This window comes from Natrix helvetica (genome assembly GCF_964273705.1).
Source record: "Natrix helvetica genome assembly, chromosome: 6".
Taxonomy (NCBI): Eukaryota; Metazoa; Chordata; class Lepidosauria; order Squamata; family Natricidae; genus Natrix; species Natrix helvetica.
The window spans coordinates 58,571,355-58,589,884 of NC_138553.1; the positions used below are offsets into that span (position 1 = coordinate 58,571,355).

At 40.8% G+C, this 18,530-nt stretch overlaps 1 protein-coding gene across 2 annotated transcripts in view; it reads left to right on the forward strand.

Annotated features, from left to right (window-relative positions):
• The first annotated feature begins 2,296 nt into the window (after positions 1 to 2,296).
• IFRD1 (interferon related developmental regulator 1) overlaps positions 2,297 to 18,530 on the forward strand; it is a 29,312-nt gene continuing 13,078 nt past the window's right edge. The window contains exons 1-8 of one of the 2 annotated variants that reach the window (XM_081957456.1): positions 2,299 to 4,318; positions 11,855 to 11,959; positions 13,495 to 13,576; positions 14,856 to 14,980; positions 15,080 to 15,237; positions 17,419 to 17,469; positions 17,552 to 17,730; positions 18,192 to 18,297. In XM_081957456.1, the coding sequence (XP_081813582.1) occupies positions 4,270 to 4,318; positions 11,855 to 11,959; positions 13,495 to 13,576; positions 14,856 to 14,980; positions 15,080 to 15,237; positions 17,419 to 17,469; positions 17,552 to 17,730; positions 18,192 to 18,297 (855 nt within the window). In that variant the 5' untranslated portion in view covers positions 2,299 to 4,269. Of the gene's footprint in view, positions 4,319 to 11,854; positions 11,960 to 13,494; positions 13,577 to 14,855; positions 14,981 to 15,079; positions 15,238 to 17,418; positions 17,470 to 17,551; positions 17,731 to 18,191; positions 18,298 to 18,530 lie in introns of both variants that reach the window. The other variant, XM_081957457.1, reaches the window with a different exon arrangement.

Here is an 18,530-nt window from a genome sequence, read left to right on the forward strand (position 1 = left end):
ACCTGAAAATCGCTTTGGGTGGATGTCTTTGGCTTATGAGCAGTGAAATCTTCTCCTCTGAAAGAAAATGCCAAGGTAGGAAATTCTAAGCTGCCTAGAGTTACCTTGAGTCTATAAATGTTCTAAATAAAAAAATACAATTTCTCTCATTCAAGGCAGAAAAAAGCTGCATTCATCTGACAACCTAAGCCAGAATAGAACAAAAGAGCTTCTCAGTCACTATAGCTGGATGGTTCATAAGGTAGAAAAAATGATTTTAATTCCTGGCACAAGTCTATCTTCAGTCATCTTATGATTGAACCTTCTTTAAATGAGCAAATTCAACAAATGATGGCAAATATATGTGTCCCAGGATAATGTTGTAGGATCCAATCTGGATCTGGCACTGGGACCAGAGGTTTTGTCTTTTGAGTTTTTGGACTCGTTCTAGAGCCCATCTTCAGGGAACTTCTCTCTAGGCTAGATTGGATCCCAAGCAAATTCAATTTCACTAGTCACTAACACTGAGAAATGCAAAATGATAGAAAGAGCAGCTGTAATTGTAGTGCTCACCAAATAGTTATTTGTTTTCTTCCCTATATTCACAATAATGTGAATCACAAATCACAGAAGGCCTTGTAGTTCAACTCCTTCAGCGTAAGCCTCAGCCAATTTTGTCAATTGCACTTTTGAAGAAAACATATTACTGTTATAATGGATAGAACGTAAACATCAAGATATACTGGGCAACATGTACATTATTATTCATCAAATATTAGCACTTTCAGAAGAAAAATCTGTCTCATAAGTGTACATTTTAAAACTGATACATTTCAGCCATTTTGAAATAAAATTATGGTGTAAATGTGTAGGAAAAAACCACTTGTATATTATAGGTCATTTAGATTTTATAAAGAATAAAATATGAAATGGTGATAAAATTATGCTGTGATAATAAGTCATTATAGTATATATCAATGAAAGTCTCTGGGTCTTTAGCTATGAATATTACATAGAAACATAGAAAACTGATGGCAGAAAAAGTCCTAGTGATCCATCAAGTCTATCCTCTGGGAGTTTTTTGCTTTCTTTATTTATATATTATGGTTCATTGCACAGTCAGCCTGATGTTCAGCCTGGATTTGACATTTTTGTCCACCTATTAAGTTCTTCCCAAAGAACTGTATAGGCAGATGTGGATGTTTGATGGTTTTAAAAGTATTGTCACAAGATGTAATCTGTTCTGAGCCAAGCTGCCTTTTGCAACTAACTGATGGTGATTTGGTCAATGCTGATGATATTCAACTGGTGATCCAGTTGTTTTGGGATTATTTAGTTGTTTTTTTTGTCAGATGATGGATGTGTGTTTATCCCAAGCCTGTTTAAACTCAGTTACTGATGGCTAATCTTACTAATGAAACTTACTCTAGTACTTAAAGCTCACTATAGTTGGCAACTTAAGAAAACTTATGACATTGTGAATTGATTTGTCTCCATGTGCCCTCACTTGGTGATTAAATGCAATTGAAACATTAGATGACAGTACAATATTGTGCTACATTTAACTAGGTAATACCTAAGGTAATTTACTAATGATCTGTACAAAACTGGCTTGCAAATGATGCTCATTATCTATTTTTAGTTGCTAACTTTTATTATAATCTGTATAAATATTTTCTATCTTTTTTCCATTATTTTACTTTACTTTACTTTATTTAAATTTATAAACCGCTCCCTCTCCCCAAAGGGACTCGGGGCGGTGTACAGTCAGAGTTAAAACACCATATACATACATATACATAGAGGAGGCGATATAAAAACTGTACAATAATAATAAAATTAGAAACAACATTAAAATCTACCCCGAAATCTACCCCAAAATTAAAATAACTGCCAGGAGGATTAAAGAATAGGACTATAAATGGGCCAGGCCAGCTAATTGGAACAGGTGGGTCTTGAGTTTCTTGCGGAAGGAGCGGAGATCAGTGGTGGTTCTAATATCGGGGGGGGAGGTCCTTCCAGAGGGTTGGGCCCATCACAGAGAAGGCCCTACTCCTGGGCGCCGCCCACTGGCATTGCTTGGTGGACGGCACCCGGAGGAGTCCCTCCCTGTGAGAGCGAATTGGTCGCAGGGATGTATGGGGTAGGATGCGATCCCGCAGGTAACTAGGTCCTGTGCCATGGAGCGCTTTAAAGATGGTAATCAACACCTTGAAACGCACCCGAAAAACCACAGGTGGCCAGTGCAGCTCGCGCAGGAGAGGTGTTATGTGGGAGTATCTAGTACTCCCCATGATAGCCCGCGCGTTAGTTAAACAATTTATATGTTTACCATCAGATAAAACAGACAAATGCACAAATGCTGTAAGAAGCTGAGGTCACATGGCTAAATCTATTACCTAATTACTTAGGTCATAGATTTTCCAACCTGACAAATATATTAGTAAATTTGGTACATAAACTCTTATGTATCATTGCGTTTACAATCCATTATGAACATTTCTTACATTATCTTCTCTCATATAAAATATACTCCACTATCACATACTGTAGTAGCAGTTTGAGAAACCATTAACTCCTTTTTAACTTTACAAAGTATTTACACGTTTTATCACATTAGATAAACAAACCGGAAAATTCAATCCTTCAGAAAAAATTAGATTAAAAAAAATTACTGCCGGGATGCCCCAACCTTTTTTAAAAATATTAGATGTTTTATTTAGACTCCAAACCTCCACTAATAGTTTTATCTGATCATTAAAAAATATGAAATGTTTGTTTATATGAATAACGTTAAATAGTTTCTGAACAGAATAACAGAATAAGAGTTGGAAGGGTCATCTAGTCCAAACCCCGCTGAAGCTGAAGACCACATATCATTTCTGACAAATAGCTGTCCAGTCTCTTCTTGAAAGTCTCTAGTGGTGAACCACCCACGTCTGAAGGCAAGCGCTGAAGGAAAGGTATTTCATTGGTTAATTATTTTCACTGTCAGAACATTTCTCCTTATTTCTAGGTTGAATCTCTTCTTGCTCAGTTTCCATCCAGTGTTCCTTGTCTGGCCCTCGGGTGCTTTGGCGAATAGGTTGTCCCCCACCCCTCAAATATTGGAAGACTACTATCATGTCTCCTCTAGTCCGTCTCTTCGCTAGACTAGCCATGTCTAGTTCTTGCAGCGGTATGTTTTAGCCTCCAGTCCCCTAATCATCTTGGTTGCTCTTCTTTGCACTCTTTCTAGAGTCCCAGTATCTTTTTTTAATAGTGTGGTGACCAAAACTGGATGCAGTATTCTAGGTGTGGCTACCCCGAGTCTTTCTGGTTAGTGTAGTTCTTTTATAAGGAGGAGAAATACTGATAAGAAATTCATGTTATGATTGGATGGTCGAAACCCTTAACCCCGCCCCACATGTATATGTAGCAACAATTTAATAGTCTGTAAAATAAATCTTTTTTTTCTTTTTCTTTTATGATTTCTTTACTTTTTGATGGTTGCAGCTATTTAGTTTCTCATATTGCCCCTTTTGAGAAGGCGCTATGGCTACACTGCAAACATCCACACATATCCTTGTAATTAGCCCAAGAAGCTTTCTGGGAGTTGCTGGAACCGAGAAAACTAGGAACCGTACCCGGTCGCCTCTGCGAGGTTTTCCCCTCTTGGTTTATAAAGGTCATACCAGGACATGGCTGGAAGCAAGACCGGCGACGTGAGAACTTCGCCCATCGTAATGGCTCCAAAGCTACAAACTCCATTTCCCAGCATGCAAAGCTGCCAAGAAACTTCGTCCACCAGGGAAAAATTGACGCAAGTCGTCGCCCTGTAAACAAAAGCGGTCGTTAGCGAACAGAATGGAAAATTACGATCTCGCGCTGAAATGTCACTAGAGCGATGAGTTCTATTGGCTCTTTTTAAGCCACGCCCTAAATATTATTGAGCCCGCCTCTGTCGCTTCCAGGCTATGTATAAAAGTCGCGTCGGCAGCCGACCTGCGTCTTTAGTTTCTGGTGTCTGAGAGGAGAAAGATGTATCGATTCCGTTCACGGGCATCCACGGGGATTTCTACCGCTGCTGCAGCTTTGCTTATCACCTGCTTTCCTCGATCATATCCGCTGCCTTGGTCCGGGAAGCCGGCCTCTGAAAGACATTTCTATAGTAAAAAGCGCTCCTGGTCTTCCATCGGCTGATTGTCACTGCCGCCCGACAAAGGGAAGAAAGTAAAACCAGAGACGGAGACCTCTGTGCCGGAGCGCCAGTAGAAGCCGCGCGGAGATACTACGTTGCAGGCCGCTGCCATGCCCAAATCGAAGCGGCGAGGTGGGGGTACCTCGCGCGGAACATCAGGTGAATAGATTGGCGCTTACGTGTTGTCGCCGCGAGCCATTCTGGGTAGTGTATTTCTTCGCCGCTTGGTTCTCAATGACGGGCGGCGACTGCCATTCGCTTGGGTGGGGGAAGCCGGCCTGTAGGCCGCGGCGTATAATTCTTCGCAGATGTAGGATGGTGTTTGGTTGCGGATGTAGGCGACGCCTTAGACTCGGCTCTGCCCTGTCTTTCCATGGCGTATCCAAGCTAGACCTGGTCTTTCGGGAAGCTAGAAAACGGCGACGCCTGAACTGTTCGCTCTAATTTATGTAGGAATTCAAGATACTATTGCAGAATATTACTTAAACGGCTTTTATTTTTGTTTATAAAACTCAACTGTTACCTTTAACTTCGCTGCTTTCACAAGTAATGGTCTCGGTAGTGGTGGTTAAGGGAAATTATCTTTAAGTAAAAGACTTAAATAGCACTTTAAAAAAATAGAAAATAGAATAAAAAATAGAAAAGTGAAAATTACAAATTAAAAATCTGCAGTCCCAATGTGTTTTCCAAAGATATTGGTAATGACATTTTTACAAACAGTGGTTGCTACTGATAGAATATAAGTTTTTATAAAAATATAAATCTAAAAGCCATTGCCCAGTTCACAGAAACAAACTTTTTTAGACAGCATTATTAGCTTGCCAGGAATAACCTTCCTTTTAGGTTAAACTTAAAATACTTATGACAGATGACCTGAATAATATGCAATATTATTAATTTACTGAATATTAATAGTGGCATTCAAAGGAATAAAAATTATTTAAACAAGGTGAGTATGCCTTCCATTTTTGGTAAAATATATTTTCTAGTTGAGCAAGAACATCTCTTGGGTCAGGGGTGTCAAACTCAAAGCCAAGGGGCCGAATCTGGCTCTCAGGGTGCTTAGATCTGGCCTACAGGGCTGCCCTGGAAATAGCGAAGGAGCAGCCCATGGTGCCTCTGCCAGCAAAAATGGAGCTCAGGACAGCTGCACGCAGCCCCCCAGAGCTGTTTTAGCTGGCAGAGGGCTGCAGGAGGTCATCGCACCGAAAATGGAGTTTGGGAGCCCATTTTAACTGTCAGAGTGCTCGGGGCAGCACAGGTACCCCCAACATGAGTGATGTTGAGCTGGCCATGCCCACCCCGGCCTCCCAAGGTCAAACGCAACCCTGACGCGGCCCAGTGAAATTGAGTTTGATACCCCTGTCTTAGGGGGATAACTTCTTCCACACATGTTAAAAGAGAACTTTGATTTTTCCTAATCCCACTTCGAGTTTTTATTTATTGAATTTACATACTATTTGCCCATGGCTTAGGCTTACAGAATATAAACCCACATTTAAAACAATAAAACTAATACAAAGAATCAAATAATTAATATAGTATAATATAATAAAAACACCCCCTGCCTCAGCAACAGCAGATCACACGAGCCATTTAATGGGCTCCATCTTGCTCTGGGCTCACCAGGCCCACTGGCAGAACCAGGTCTTCAGCACCTTCTGGAAGAGTACTAGACTAGGGGCCATTCTAATCTCTGGGGAAATGATGTTCCAGAGAGAGGGAGCTACCACAGAGAAGGCCACTCTGGATGCCACCAGGTGTATCTCCCTTGGGATGGAACCCACAGCATTCCCTGCTTCCCTGCTCTGATAGTTCAGGTAGATGTGACTGACAAGAGATGGTCCCTCAGATAACCTGGTCGCAAGCCATGAAGGGCTTTAAAGGTGACAACCAGTTTCTTGAATTGCACCCGGAAGCAAATTGGCAGCTCCTGCAGGAGAGGTGATACATGTGCACGCCTGGGTCTGCACAAAACCATGGGGGCTGCTGCATATTGCACCACCTGGAGCTTCCGAATGCTCTTCAAGGGCAACCCACGTAGAGTACATTGCAATAGTCAAGACGGGAAGTGACATGGGCATGAGTGACTATGAGTAGGGGTTGTTGGTCAAGGACAGTGATAGCGAACCTATGGAGCCATTTGTCAGGACATGCAAGGCGCTGCCCTGTTTGCTGGGCAGTGCGCATGTGCGCGCTGGCCACCTGAATTCACCCTTTTTAAAGCCATTTTTTGCCCTCCCGAGGCTTTATAGGAGCCTGGGGAGGGCGAAAAAGCCTCCCCGCCCCCCCCAGGAGGCCCTCCGGAGGCTTCTCTGAAGTCTTCGGAGCGCTCAAAACGACCCTCCGGGCAAACCGGAAGTGACTCTTTTTGCCCTCCCCAGGCTCCTATAAAGCCTCTGGAGCCTGGGGAGGGCAAAAAAAGCATGTAAAAATGGGGGGAGTCGCACCTGTAGTGCGTGCATGCGCAGTGGGGGGGGTCCCGTATTGCATTATGGGTGCGGCACGCCCGCACACGACCCCCCTGAGCTTCCTCACTTGTGGCACGCGAGCCAAAAAAGGTTCGCCATCGCTGGTGTAGGAAAAAGCATAACTGGCACACAACCTGCAATTGCGCAAAGGCCTTCCTAGCCAAGACCACCCCTGATCTTTGAACAGGAGTCATGAGTCCAGGAGAAAGGCCAGATTACACACAGGTTCTGTTTGGGGTAGTGACATTCAAGACGAAAGGTAGCAATTCTCCCTGAGCCAACAAACCCCAAACCCAGAGCCACTCAGTTTTGCCAGGGCTTAGTTTCAATCTGTTGCTCCCCATCCAGTCCCTAACAGCCTCCAGGTACTGCGAGAGGGCGGACACGGCATCACTTAACTCACCACGGGCAGAGACATACAGCTGAGAATCAGCATATTGGTGATACTTCAGTCCATGGTGATGGATGATCTCACCCAGCCACCATATAAATGTTGAACAGGAGTGGAGAGAGTACCGAACCCTGCAAAGCAGTGGGCAAGGGCTGGATCTCTCCCCTTCTATTATTTTGTTTTGTTCTGGGACAGACATGCCTGAATTTCATCTGCTATTCACATTCCAGTAGTGCAGTGGGGAGGTATGTGTGTGGTACTTGGCCTCTACATTTTCTCGCTGTACTTAAGAATCCCTTAGTGGACAAATGGCAGAGCTGCTTCCAGAGCTCATAGTGAATGAAGGTGGGTGAGATCTGGAAGCACCCAGAGTAAAAGAGTAGAGATATTGTAACACATGGCTTGAGCTTTTGTATTGGGAACTAACTCATCCCTGTTGAGTGGAAATAAACCTTGAATAAGCTGGCAAAGACTGCCTTCTCTGCAAAAGCTAGTTTATATATCGTATACAGCAGTGCTTAGCTAGAAGCATGAAAGTCAGCATAGATTCTAGGAGACAGATTTGACTGAAAAATAACAAGTCAACATTGTCAGTTCAAGAGTTGAAAATTATGAGTCCTAACGGATAGTAAAGACAAAGATCCAGACAATTGGAATCTAATAAAGTCCAATTTATTCAAACAAGCAACTTTAATATTTGGGGGGATCAGTGAGAAATTTCTTGGCAGCATCTGCCAGCTGCAGCATCTCAGATTTTCCAAAAATACTGTAGTATAAAAAATGGCCACTCTTCCAAGGAGTTACTCTATTCATAGGTGGTTCTCAACTTATTTTAATTGGAACAATATCTGTCACTAAGTGATGCAGTAATTGAGTCTTGCTCAATTTTATGAGTTTGTCACATGGTTAAATGAATCCTGCTTTCGCATTGACTGCTTGTTGGAAGCCCCTTGGGAAACTGCAACTGTTGTAAATGCATGTCAGTTGCCAGGTGCCTGAATTTTGATCACACGATTATGGGGGTGCTGCTACAGCTGTAAGTACGAGGACCAGTCATGTTGCTTTTTTCAGCAATGTCATAATTTCAAACTCTTGTTAAATGAATTGTAAATTAAGAACTACCTGTATTTTGTTTGTTGCTACTAATTGATGTGAAACTAGGGAGTATTAATACAGAGAATCCCCAATTGGACCAGAAATCTAATGTTCTGCTAACAGAACCATATGCATTCCCAGATCTACTGAATAAATGAAGCTTTGATCATTATTGCTATGTACCTGTATTTATAATAACAGGATTCATGATGGATCAGCCTAATTAAATCATTATTAAGTATTATTTTTCATATGTTTTCATGCCCCATTAGAGTCCTTATATTATCTATAGAATGCCTAACATGGAAAATGGCATTTCTAATTGCTACAATGTAGTTCAACAGATTCTAAAAACAGAGTGCTGTAGTAGAAAGGAATTATGTATTATCCATTCAGACAGAATAAAAACACACCCTACCTTTATTTCTGTAGTATACCGTGCTTACTTTTTCCTTCTGCCAACCCCGAACCCAACTTAAAATAAAATAGCACAAATTGCATGCTTTGGGGATTATCTTCAGTAGAACAGAATTGATAGCATTAGGTAGTCTGCTCTTATAAGCTAGCTTCTCTTCAAAATTTCAACAGTCACGCATTCGATTAGCATATACAGTCAGGTCCAGAAATATTGGGACATTGACACAATTCTAACATCTTTGGCTCTATACACCACCATAATGGAGTTGGAATGAAACAAACAAACACAATGTGCTTTAACTGCAGACTGTCAGCTTTAATTTGAGGATATGTACATCCAATTCAGGTGAACGGTGTAGGACTTACAGCAGTTTGCATATGTGCCTCCCACTTGTTAAGGGACCAAAGGTAATGGGACAGAATAATAATCATAAATCAAACTTTCCCTTCTTAATACTTGGTTGCAAATCATTTGCAGTCAATCACAGCATGAAGTCTGGATAGACATCACCAGACGCTGGGTTTCATCCCTGGAGATGCTCTGCCAGGCCTCTACTGCAACTGTCTTCAGTTCCTGGATGTTCTTGGGGCATTTTCCCTTCAGTTTTGTCTTCAGCAAGTGAAATGCATGCTCAATGGGATTCAGGTCAGGTGATTGACTTGGCCATTGCATAACATTCCACTTCTTTCCCTGCAAAACCTATTTGGTTGCTTTTGCAGTATGCTTTGGGTCATTGCACTGGCTACCTGTGGCTTTTCGGGTGCGTTTCAAGGTGTTGACTATTACCTTTAAAGCGCTCCATGGCACAGGACCTAGTTATCTGCGGGATCGCATCCTACCCCACACATCCCTGCGACCAATTCGCTCTCACAGAGAGGGACTCCTCCGGGTGCCGTCCACTAAGCAATGCCAGCGGGCGACGCCCAGGAGTAGGGCCTTCTCTGTGATGGGCCCGACCCTCTGGAATGACCTCCCCCCCCACATCAGAACTACTACCGATCTCCGCTACTTCCGCAAGAAACTCAAGACCCACCTGTTCCAATTAGCTGGCCTGGCCCAATCCTCTTGGCCGGTATTTTAAATTTTCGGGGGTTAACTTTTTAAGCTGTTCTTAATTTTTACTATTATTGTACAGACTCCATATTTAATTTGTTTTTAAGGGGTTTCTATCTCTTATTGTGTATACGGTTTTTTAGCAATTCTGTCTGTGCACCGCCCCGAGTCCCTTTGGGGAGAGGGGGCGGTCTATAAATTCAATTAATAAATAAATAATAAATAAATTGTCCATCTGCACTGTGAAGCGCCGTCCAATGAGTTCTGCAGCATTTAGCTGAATGTGAGCAGATAATATTGCCCGAAACACTTCAGAATTCATCCTGCTGCTTTTGTCAGCAGTCACATCATCAATAAATACAAGAGAACCAGTTCCATTGGCAGCCATACATGCCCAAGCCATGACACTACCACCACCATGCTTCACTGATGAGGTGGTATGCTTAGGATCATGAGCAGTTCCTTTCCTTCTCCATACTCTTCTCTTCCCATCACTCTGGTACAAGTTGATCTTGGTCTCATCTGTCCATAGGATCTTGTTCCAGAACTGTGAAGGCTTTGTTAGATATTGTTTGGCAAACTCTAATCTGGCCTTCCTGTTTTTGAGGCTCACCAATGGTTTACATCTTGTGGTGAACCCTCTGTATTCACTCTGGTGAAGTCTTCTCTTGATTGTTGACTTTGACACACATACACCTACCAATGTTCCCTCTAATTTTTTTTCAGTGTGAGCAGAAAAGTATAGTGTTTGAGCGGCACATTTTCATGCCTGATCACCTGAATTTTTTTCACAGATGTCACCTAAGACAACAACGAAATCAGTATTATTTGAAACTCAAAGTTATGTTTATTCAAGGTACCCGCTTAATTAAAAGTGTTATATAATATCAGTATCACTTAACAACGTTCCTGCTTAGCAACCAAAATGTTGGCTCAGAAACTCTGACATTTGAAGCACGCAAGTCTTAAAGCTGTCAAGTTACAAGACCCTTGCACCTCTAACCCTTTAGAAAGAAAAAAAAAACAGCGGTGTTCAAACTTGACAGCTATAAGACTTGTGGACTTCAACTCCCAGAATTCCTCCTCCAGTCATGTTGGCTCAGGAACTCTGGCATTGAAATGTGGAAGTCTTAAAGCTGTCAAGTTACAAGACCCTTGCACCCACCCCCGCGCCCATGCTAACCCTAACCAGGACAGAAAATCTGAGGCCCCATAGCTTCCGGAGCCTGTGACATTAGAAATCACTGTGCGGCAGTTGGAAACTGCTGCGCTGTGCTTTCTTGCCACATGCGCAGCCGCGCACCTTAGAGGGACCAGTGACACCTACCTCTGTTGTGAAGGGTGTTTTTCTTCACCAGGGAAAGAATTCTTCGGTCATCTACCACAGTTGTTTTCCGTGGTCTCCCGGGTCTTTTGGTGTTGCTGAGCTCACTGGTGCGTTCCTTCTTTTTGAGAATGTTCCAAACAGTTGTTTTGGCCATGCCTAATGTTCTTGCTATCTCTCTGATGTTTCTTCAGCCTAATGATGGCTTGCTTCACTGATAGTGACAGCTCTTTGGATCTCATCTTGAGAGTTGACAGCAACAGATTCCAAATGCAAATAACACACTTGAAATGAACTCTTGGCCTTTTATCTGCACATTGTAATTGGGGTAATGAGGGAATATCACACACCTGGCCATGGAACAGCTGAGAAGCCAATTGTCCCATTACCTTTGGTCCCTTAACAAGTGGGAGGCACATATGCAAACTGCTGTAAGTCCTACACCGTTCACCTGAGTTGGATGTACATACCCTCAAATTAAAGCTGACAGTCTGCAGTTAAAGCACATTGTGTTTGTTTCATTCCAACTCTATTGTGGTGGTGTATAGAGCCAAAGATGTTAGAATTGTGTTGATGTCCCAATATTTCTGGACCTGACTGTAACAGAGAGAATATAGTTAACAGGCAGAGGTAATTGTTAGTTTGAAGAAAAATGGAATGTTCTTATAATGAAATGATATTTTTATGTGGAAGTGGAGTGTTTGGGTGCTTAAAATCTGAACAAATGTATATAAGTATAGTTGTAGAGATATACTACTGGGAAAGCACGGTGGTAACTAGCTCAAAATGTTCAAAATTCAAGTAGTACCTGGTCTCCAACAAAGTTCCCAGCATTCATCTTACTCTTAGTAGGGGAACCTAATTTAATAAATTAAAAAATGTAGCAATATCTTTCTGCAGGCTGTTTCCCATCATTAATGTGAATTATGTATTACTTTTGTAGGTGCCCAGCACAGAAACATGCAACCTTTTAGTGATGAAGATGCATCAGTTGAAACTATGAGCCACTGCAGTGGCTTCAGTGATCCTGCCAGCTTCAATGAGGATGGTATGTCAATATTTGGGCCTATATGAAAAAATGCTTCTGATAATATAGCCTCCCTTTGGAGATAATTTTGGTGGGAATGTAATACACCGTTTTAAGTCAGCTCATAAGCAAAAGAATGATTTGCAATGCATAAGGGCTGTTATCAGACCCCAGTGTGCATTTATATCCTTCTAGGTATCTGTTCATGATTCTTTTTTCATTTCTGTCCGAACATCCTTCATCCCAGACCCGTCAAATGTGAATTTAAGAATATTTCTTCACTTCATTATTACAAAATTGAAAACTTCAGTTTTGCTACTGAAAATATGAAAATATTGGCAGAGGAATATTGTAGATCAAAGAGACATTTCAGGAACAGGAGGGTATTGCAGAAATGAATGTTGAATATAGAGAATGAGATAAATAACAAGTGGGTTAGCAGAAAGGCTTGCAGAAAGTCCATAATAAAGCTTTTTCAAAATTATTTTGCTAATCAGATTGGGAAATTTTATTGAAAGGGATATTTTAAAATGATAAAACACTGTATGTAACTTCTATTAGGTTTGTGAAGACCTTTTTTGTGTGTCTTATTTGGGAGAGATAATTGGAAGATAGCTGAAAGAGAATCATTTGCAACTGCTGCCTGAATGCAAATGGGGCACTTTAGAAAAAAAAAGTACTAAATCAAAATATTTTCCTTGTCCATTCTGAAAAAATAAAGAATTATCAGAATACAGCTCTTTTTTTTTTAGGGAAGCTGAAGGAACTAAATCCTATTTTATGATGTAATCATGCTAAAATAGTGTGCATGGATATTCTTTTTTAAACAGTGACAGAACATCCATAAATATTAATGGCAGGCTTAGTATACATTGATTTTACTTTATATTCATGTATTATTGTAGGGTTAATTGATTAATCAGTAGTTGGCAAACCACATTGATTAAATCAGTCAAAATCCACATTCCTTCCTCTCTTAATCCTTTGGCGCTAAATCTCTTTTGCTTACAAAAAGAAACAATGGAAAGACACTAGACATCACATTCCATGCAGCAAAATATTAACTAAGTAGAGAGTCACGTATCTATATCATGAAGTATCCATGAGGTGTTCATGAGGAAAGCATGCATCTGTAAACCAATCAATAATTGCCAAGTGTATTTTCTGTCCAATGAGCTTTTACTATTCTGAGAAGTTTGACAATAAAAGGGAGCCCCGAACAATGCTCTGGGTGGGTGCCCTTCGGGGTGCCTTCCATCGGGTGGCCTTCCCAGCAGAACCTTAGTCCTGTCTGCGTCTGCTTTTCTATGTGACCAACATATTATATTCATTCTGCTTTTATAAAAACTATAGGCATGTCTCATATAATGATTCATCTGTCATTAATAGAACATAACAAGATCTGTGATGAATAGCTGGCCAGATAGAATTGGAGAAATGACAGATAAATTACATCCACTTGAACCTAGTGATCAGTTTTGCATAAGTTATGTATAAGTTTAGATGTTAATATATGTTATATTCCATTTTCTAATTTTTTTTGTCATGTAATATAGGACCTGAGATTGATGATGAAGCAACCCAAGAGAACTTGGAATATAAATTGAAAGGATTTATTGACTTGACTTTGGACAAGAGGTAGGGAAGATCTGAGAAGATCACTTGAGTAACTCTCTGGTTCATGGGTTGGAGGTTATGAGGGCTTTACTGCTCAAATCATGTGCAAGATTGTTTTTGCAGCTATTGACAAATAACTTTTATTTCACCATTTTTACCAGTAATTTTAACTATTAGTAGTGTTGTAAATTATCTACCGTATTTTTCGGAGTATAAGACTCACCTTTCCCCCCCAAAAAAGCCTCCTGAAACCCCACCCCCTTCACAAAAATGGACGTGCAGAAGATTTGGGAGGCCTGCAAAGAGCTCCTGGGGGCTGGGACGGGAAAAACAAGTGAAAAATTGGCAATAAAAGAACATGCTCGTTTTTTGCTTGTTTTTGCCACCACCACCCCTCCCGGAGCATTTTGCGGGCCTCTCAAACTCTCTGCATGCCCCATTTTTCACAAAAAATGAGGCGTGCAGAGGGTTTGGGAGGTCTGCAGGGTGCAAAAACTTTTTTTTTTTTTAAATTTACCTCTTCAAAATCTTGGTGCGTCTTATACTCTGAAAATATGCTAACTTAAATTTAGACTTCACAGTTTGTTTACTGCTTTCCCTGTTATTGTTTGTTGTTATTTCTCTCTCAGAAGTTTTCTAATAAAACTTGGAATTTTCGTTTGAACTTATAAGGAACGAAAAGTGCTGGGGGGGGGGACTTTATTAAAAAAATGTCTTTTAAGAATGCCTTTGATACTTTATAGTCACTATAGAACAGAGATTAACTGGGACTATTTGGGGAGTTTTGATGAGCATTTTTCAAATCTTAACATTGCAAACTTTAGTTTTAGCTTACTAATAGACAGCCCTGGATCTTTTTGGTTATCATTTCAGAGATATTTCCTTACTCAATGGTAGAGCTTCTAATGTTCTGGAAAATTTCTTTTAAAATTCAGGGACATATTCAGAGATACACCTGTATTGAAAGTATCTCAAGTATCTAATTTACACCTTATGAAATGTTTTCTGATATTTTATATCATAAAATGTTTTATGATCATTTTATTTGCCAAATTTGTCAAATTTCAATATCATGGAAATCATAGGTTGTGTAAATTAGCTCACTTGAGGTACCTTAGGTGAAAAATGCAGTGTTTTTCCCAGTTAAAGGTTACGGACACAAGAGTTTTTAGTAGTATATAGATAGATAGTATGTCATTTATGATTGTGTTCTTTACAAATGTGCAAGAAATCTAAAAGAGGATTGTATAATTTTTATAACTGATATTGTACCATGAATTCCTGCATTTTATCTCAAAAGTACAAAGACGAGGCAGTCCGTTCTTGATGGTCTTAAAAGTGCTTTGAAATCAAAAATGCTATATGAGTTCATCCTGGAAAGGAGAATAACACTCACAGAGAGTATTGAACGTTGTATCAAGAAAGGTAATACCATTCTGTCTTTCTGAGAAGTAATATTCTGTTAATGAAGTCCATTGTTTTTCAGATGATTTTATCATTATTTCTTACTGGTTTTCATTGTAGGCAAGGGTGATGAACAGTGTGCAGCTGCAGGACTGGCTTGTCTGCTCTGCATACAGTTGGGGTCAGGAATTGAAAGTGAGGAAGTCTTTAAAACCCTTGCGCCTCTCCTAAAGAAAATACTCTGTGATGACTCAGCAAATATGAAAGCTAGGCAAGCTGTAAGTATATAGATGTTAGTTGTTATTCCCTAGTGATATTTCAGTAAGCTTCTAAGGAATCAATATGCTTATTACCTAGTCCGGATGTCGGCAACCTGCGGCTCCCAATCTGTGTACGGCTCTTTCGCCCCTCTCCTGCAGCTTCCTGCCATACAGCCGGTAGTTAGGTTTTCCAGCAGTTCCAGCTGATCTCACCACTGGCTGGCCCCGCCCATAGCCCCTCCCTGTCCCAGTCACTACTTGCCTGACCTGAGAATAGAATTGCTCCAGGCCCACAATTCTCGTCTTGTTGCTAGGAGCGAGTGGGAAAGGGTTGCATTGTGGCTCTTTGTCGTAATGGGTCCTGGGAGGAGGGAATCTGTCTCCCCTATTGTGAAGCCCACTAAACTTTGCTGTGCTGCGCAAGGCACTGCTAGAACGCCTTATGGCCTGCCCAACGCCTCATGGCCTACCCGCTGCCTTTGCAGTGCCTTGCACAGCACAGTGAAATTTAGTGCTTCTCCCCAAGCATCCGAGGCACACCCAGCACCAACAAAGGCTGGAAGTAGTTGCCCACCTGCTTCAGTCTGTTGGACAGTGAGACCCCTGGATGAGACACCAGAGAATCAGAATCAGAGAGAGAGTGGGGGGAGAGAGGCAGGGAGGCAGAGGGAGAGAGATACAGAGAGAAGTCAAGGTGGGGAAGAAAGACAGGGATACAGAGGGAAGGGAAGAGATACACGGAGAGAGGGGGGAGAGAGAGAGACAGACAGAGATACAGAGAGGGGAGCAAGAAAGGCAGGGTGATAGTGGGAGAGAGATACATGGAGAGGGGAGAGAGAGGGAGTCTGAGCAGGAAAGAGATACATGAAGAGAGAGAGCGACAGGATGAAAGGGAGGAGAGACACAGATGCAGAGAGGTACATGGAGAGAGAGAGAGATGTGAAGAGAGGGATAGTGAGGGAGAGAGAGAGAGAGAGAGAGAGAGACGGAGGAGAGAGATACAGAGAGGAGGGAGAGAGAAATACAGAGGGGGAAAGAGAGGAAGGCGGTGAGAGATCTATAGGGAGATAAGGCATCATTTGACATTTTAGATGTCAAAAGGGTTTTGTGGCTCCCGGTGTTTTTTAATAACGGTTCTCTGCCCTAATGACCAGTTGGGTAGGCGTGGCTAGGGGGGGTAATGTGACTGGGTGGGAATGAGTGACGTTGAGTTGGTCACGCCCACCCAGGTTTTGTGGCTCCCGGTGTTTTCTAAGGGAAATGGCTCTGAGTTTAAGGTTACAGACCCCTGACCTAGTCAAATATTCAAAAAGCAAGAACTTTTGTCACCTTTGTTGCAAGTCTGCTGAATATAATTCATGATGGAAAAAATTTGAAAGATTTCTTGTCAAACGGAAAAACAAATTATCCATGGGAAGATTAGAATGAATTCAGCAAGCAAACAGCCCTTGAAAGAGGAAAATAGTAATGATATATAATTCCTTGAACTTCAAAATCTGGTTAAAATAACAGTGAAGTTTAGACTTGAACTAGTAGCATTCTTAGTCCTGTTGCATTTTGTGTTGATAGTTTCTTCTTAAAAAACTGTTGTCAGCGTTCCAAATATCATCCAGAAATAAATCAGAATCCAAGGCAGAACTATCCTTAAACTTCCAATTTAATAAGAGAGACATGTTGGCACATCTGTAGCAATCCCAAATCTGAAAGCTTCCCGGGTTACCACCCAGTTGAAAGTTCAATATCTTGCCCCCACACCCACAAGTTCATCACATGGTCCAATCTTCCTCTGCCACGCTGGCCTTTCCACCCATCTAGTTCCAGTCAGGTGCACAGGTGCAGAGACAAAGAATGACCTTGATTTCTAGAACGGAATGAGAACAACACATTCTACAATTCTTACTATTTCCCCTCCCAATTACTACACTAATGGAATAGCATAGAAAAATAATAGAGAGTGTGGCAGGCCAAAGATCCTAAAAGGAATATAACTGCAGGCCTGACAATTGTAGTTTAAACACTGCGTGATTGGGAGTGTACAGATAATGTTGCTGTTCTAGAATAGGGTTTTTTTAGATTACATAATTTTAATCCAATTTTAAACCAAATAAAACTAGATCAGCTATGATAGACTCATAGATATTGATCGCCATTATGAAAATACAAGAAAAATATCATGATTTTTAATTTTGTCTTTTCCAGTCTGCTACCTGTTTAGGGGTTTGTTGCTTTATTGCTACTGATGATATCACGGTAAGATTTTTTAATGTTAAGTATTACTATTTAATGCTCAGTTAAATGTTTGCTTAATAGTGTTTTATTAATTTTTAATTAGGAATTATATTTGACTATGGAATGCTTGGAAAGTATATTCACAAAATCCTACCAGAAAGAGAGAAATCAAAATGATATTTCCAGCACTCATAACACAGGTCTTTATATAAGCGCTCTCTTGGCATGGACCCTTCTGTTGACCATCTGCCCAATGAATGAAGTGAAGAAAAAGCTTGAAGGGTATGTATGGTGTTCCTTGGCAGTCATCTTTGGAGTGAAACATGCTGAATCATTCTAATTATAGGTTAAGGGAAGGAAGCAGCCTTATCCAAAACCCTATTGGTTTACATTAACAGGATAAAAAGAAGAAGAAGGGATGCCATTTTTCTCCCTTTTTATTTTAATGTTTTTCCTGCTTTGGTTGCAATTACTATGCCAACAGGATATATTTTGGGGGAATTAGAAAGTTTAATATTACACAGATTGTGATATATGAATGGAATGTCCTCTTTTGATCTCCATCAATGCAGAGATTCTGCTATGCAAAAAAAAAAGCAGAAATTCTAGTTTGAAAAACTTTAATCCTGGAAGTAAATCAGAATATCAGGTTCTTGGAATTAAATTCTGTGCACTATAACACTTTACCTCATATCTGTTTATCATGTTCAATATATTTATTGTAAGTATTTTGATTTTCCTAGACATTTGCATATTCCTAGCCTGCTGTCCTGTGATGATGTAACTATGAAAATTGCTGCTGGGGAAACATTGGCTGTTTTATTTGAACTTACAAGAGAATCTGATGAGGTATATCCAAAGAAATAGAAGGCAGAAAGTAGGGAGAAATAGTAAATATTTGGAATGGTGTTTTCATAGTATTACTTTTTCATTCAGATGTGAAAATGAAAGGTGTTGGTAAATCTACAACTTCTCAAGTGGTATTGAATTATAATATTGCAATATTGGTATGGAGGAATTTTGAGAAATCTTCAAACATTTGGAGAGTTACAAGTTTCTCCATCTGTATATATGGTCATTCT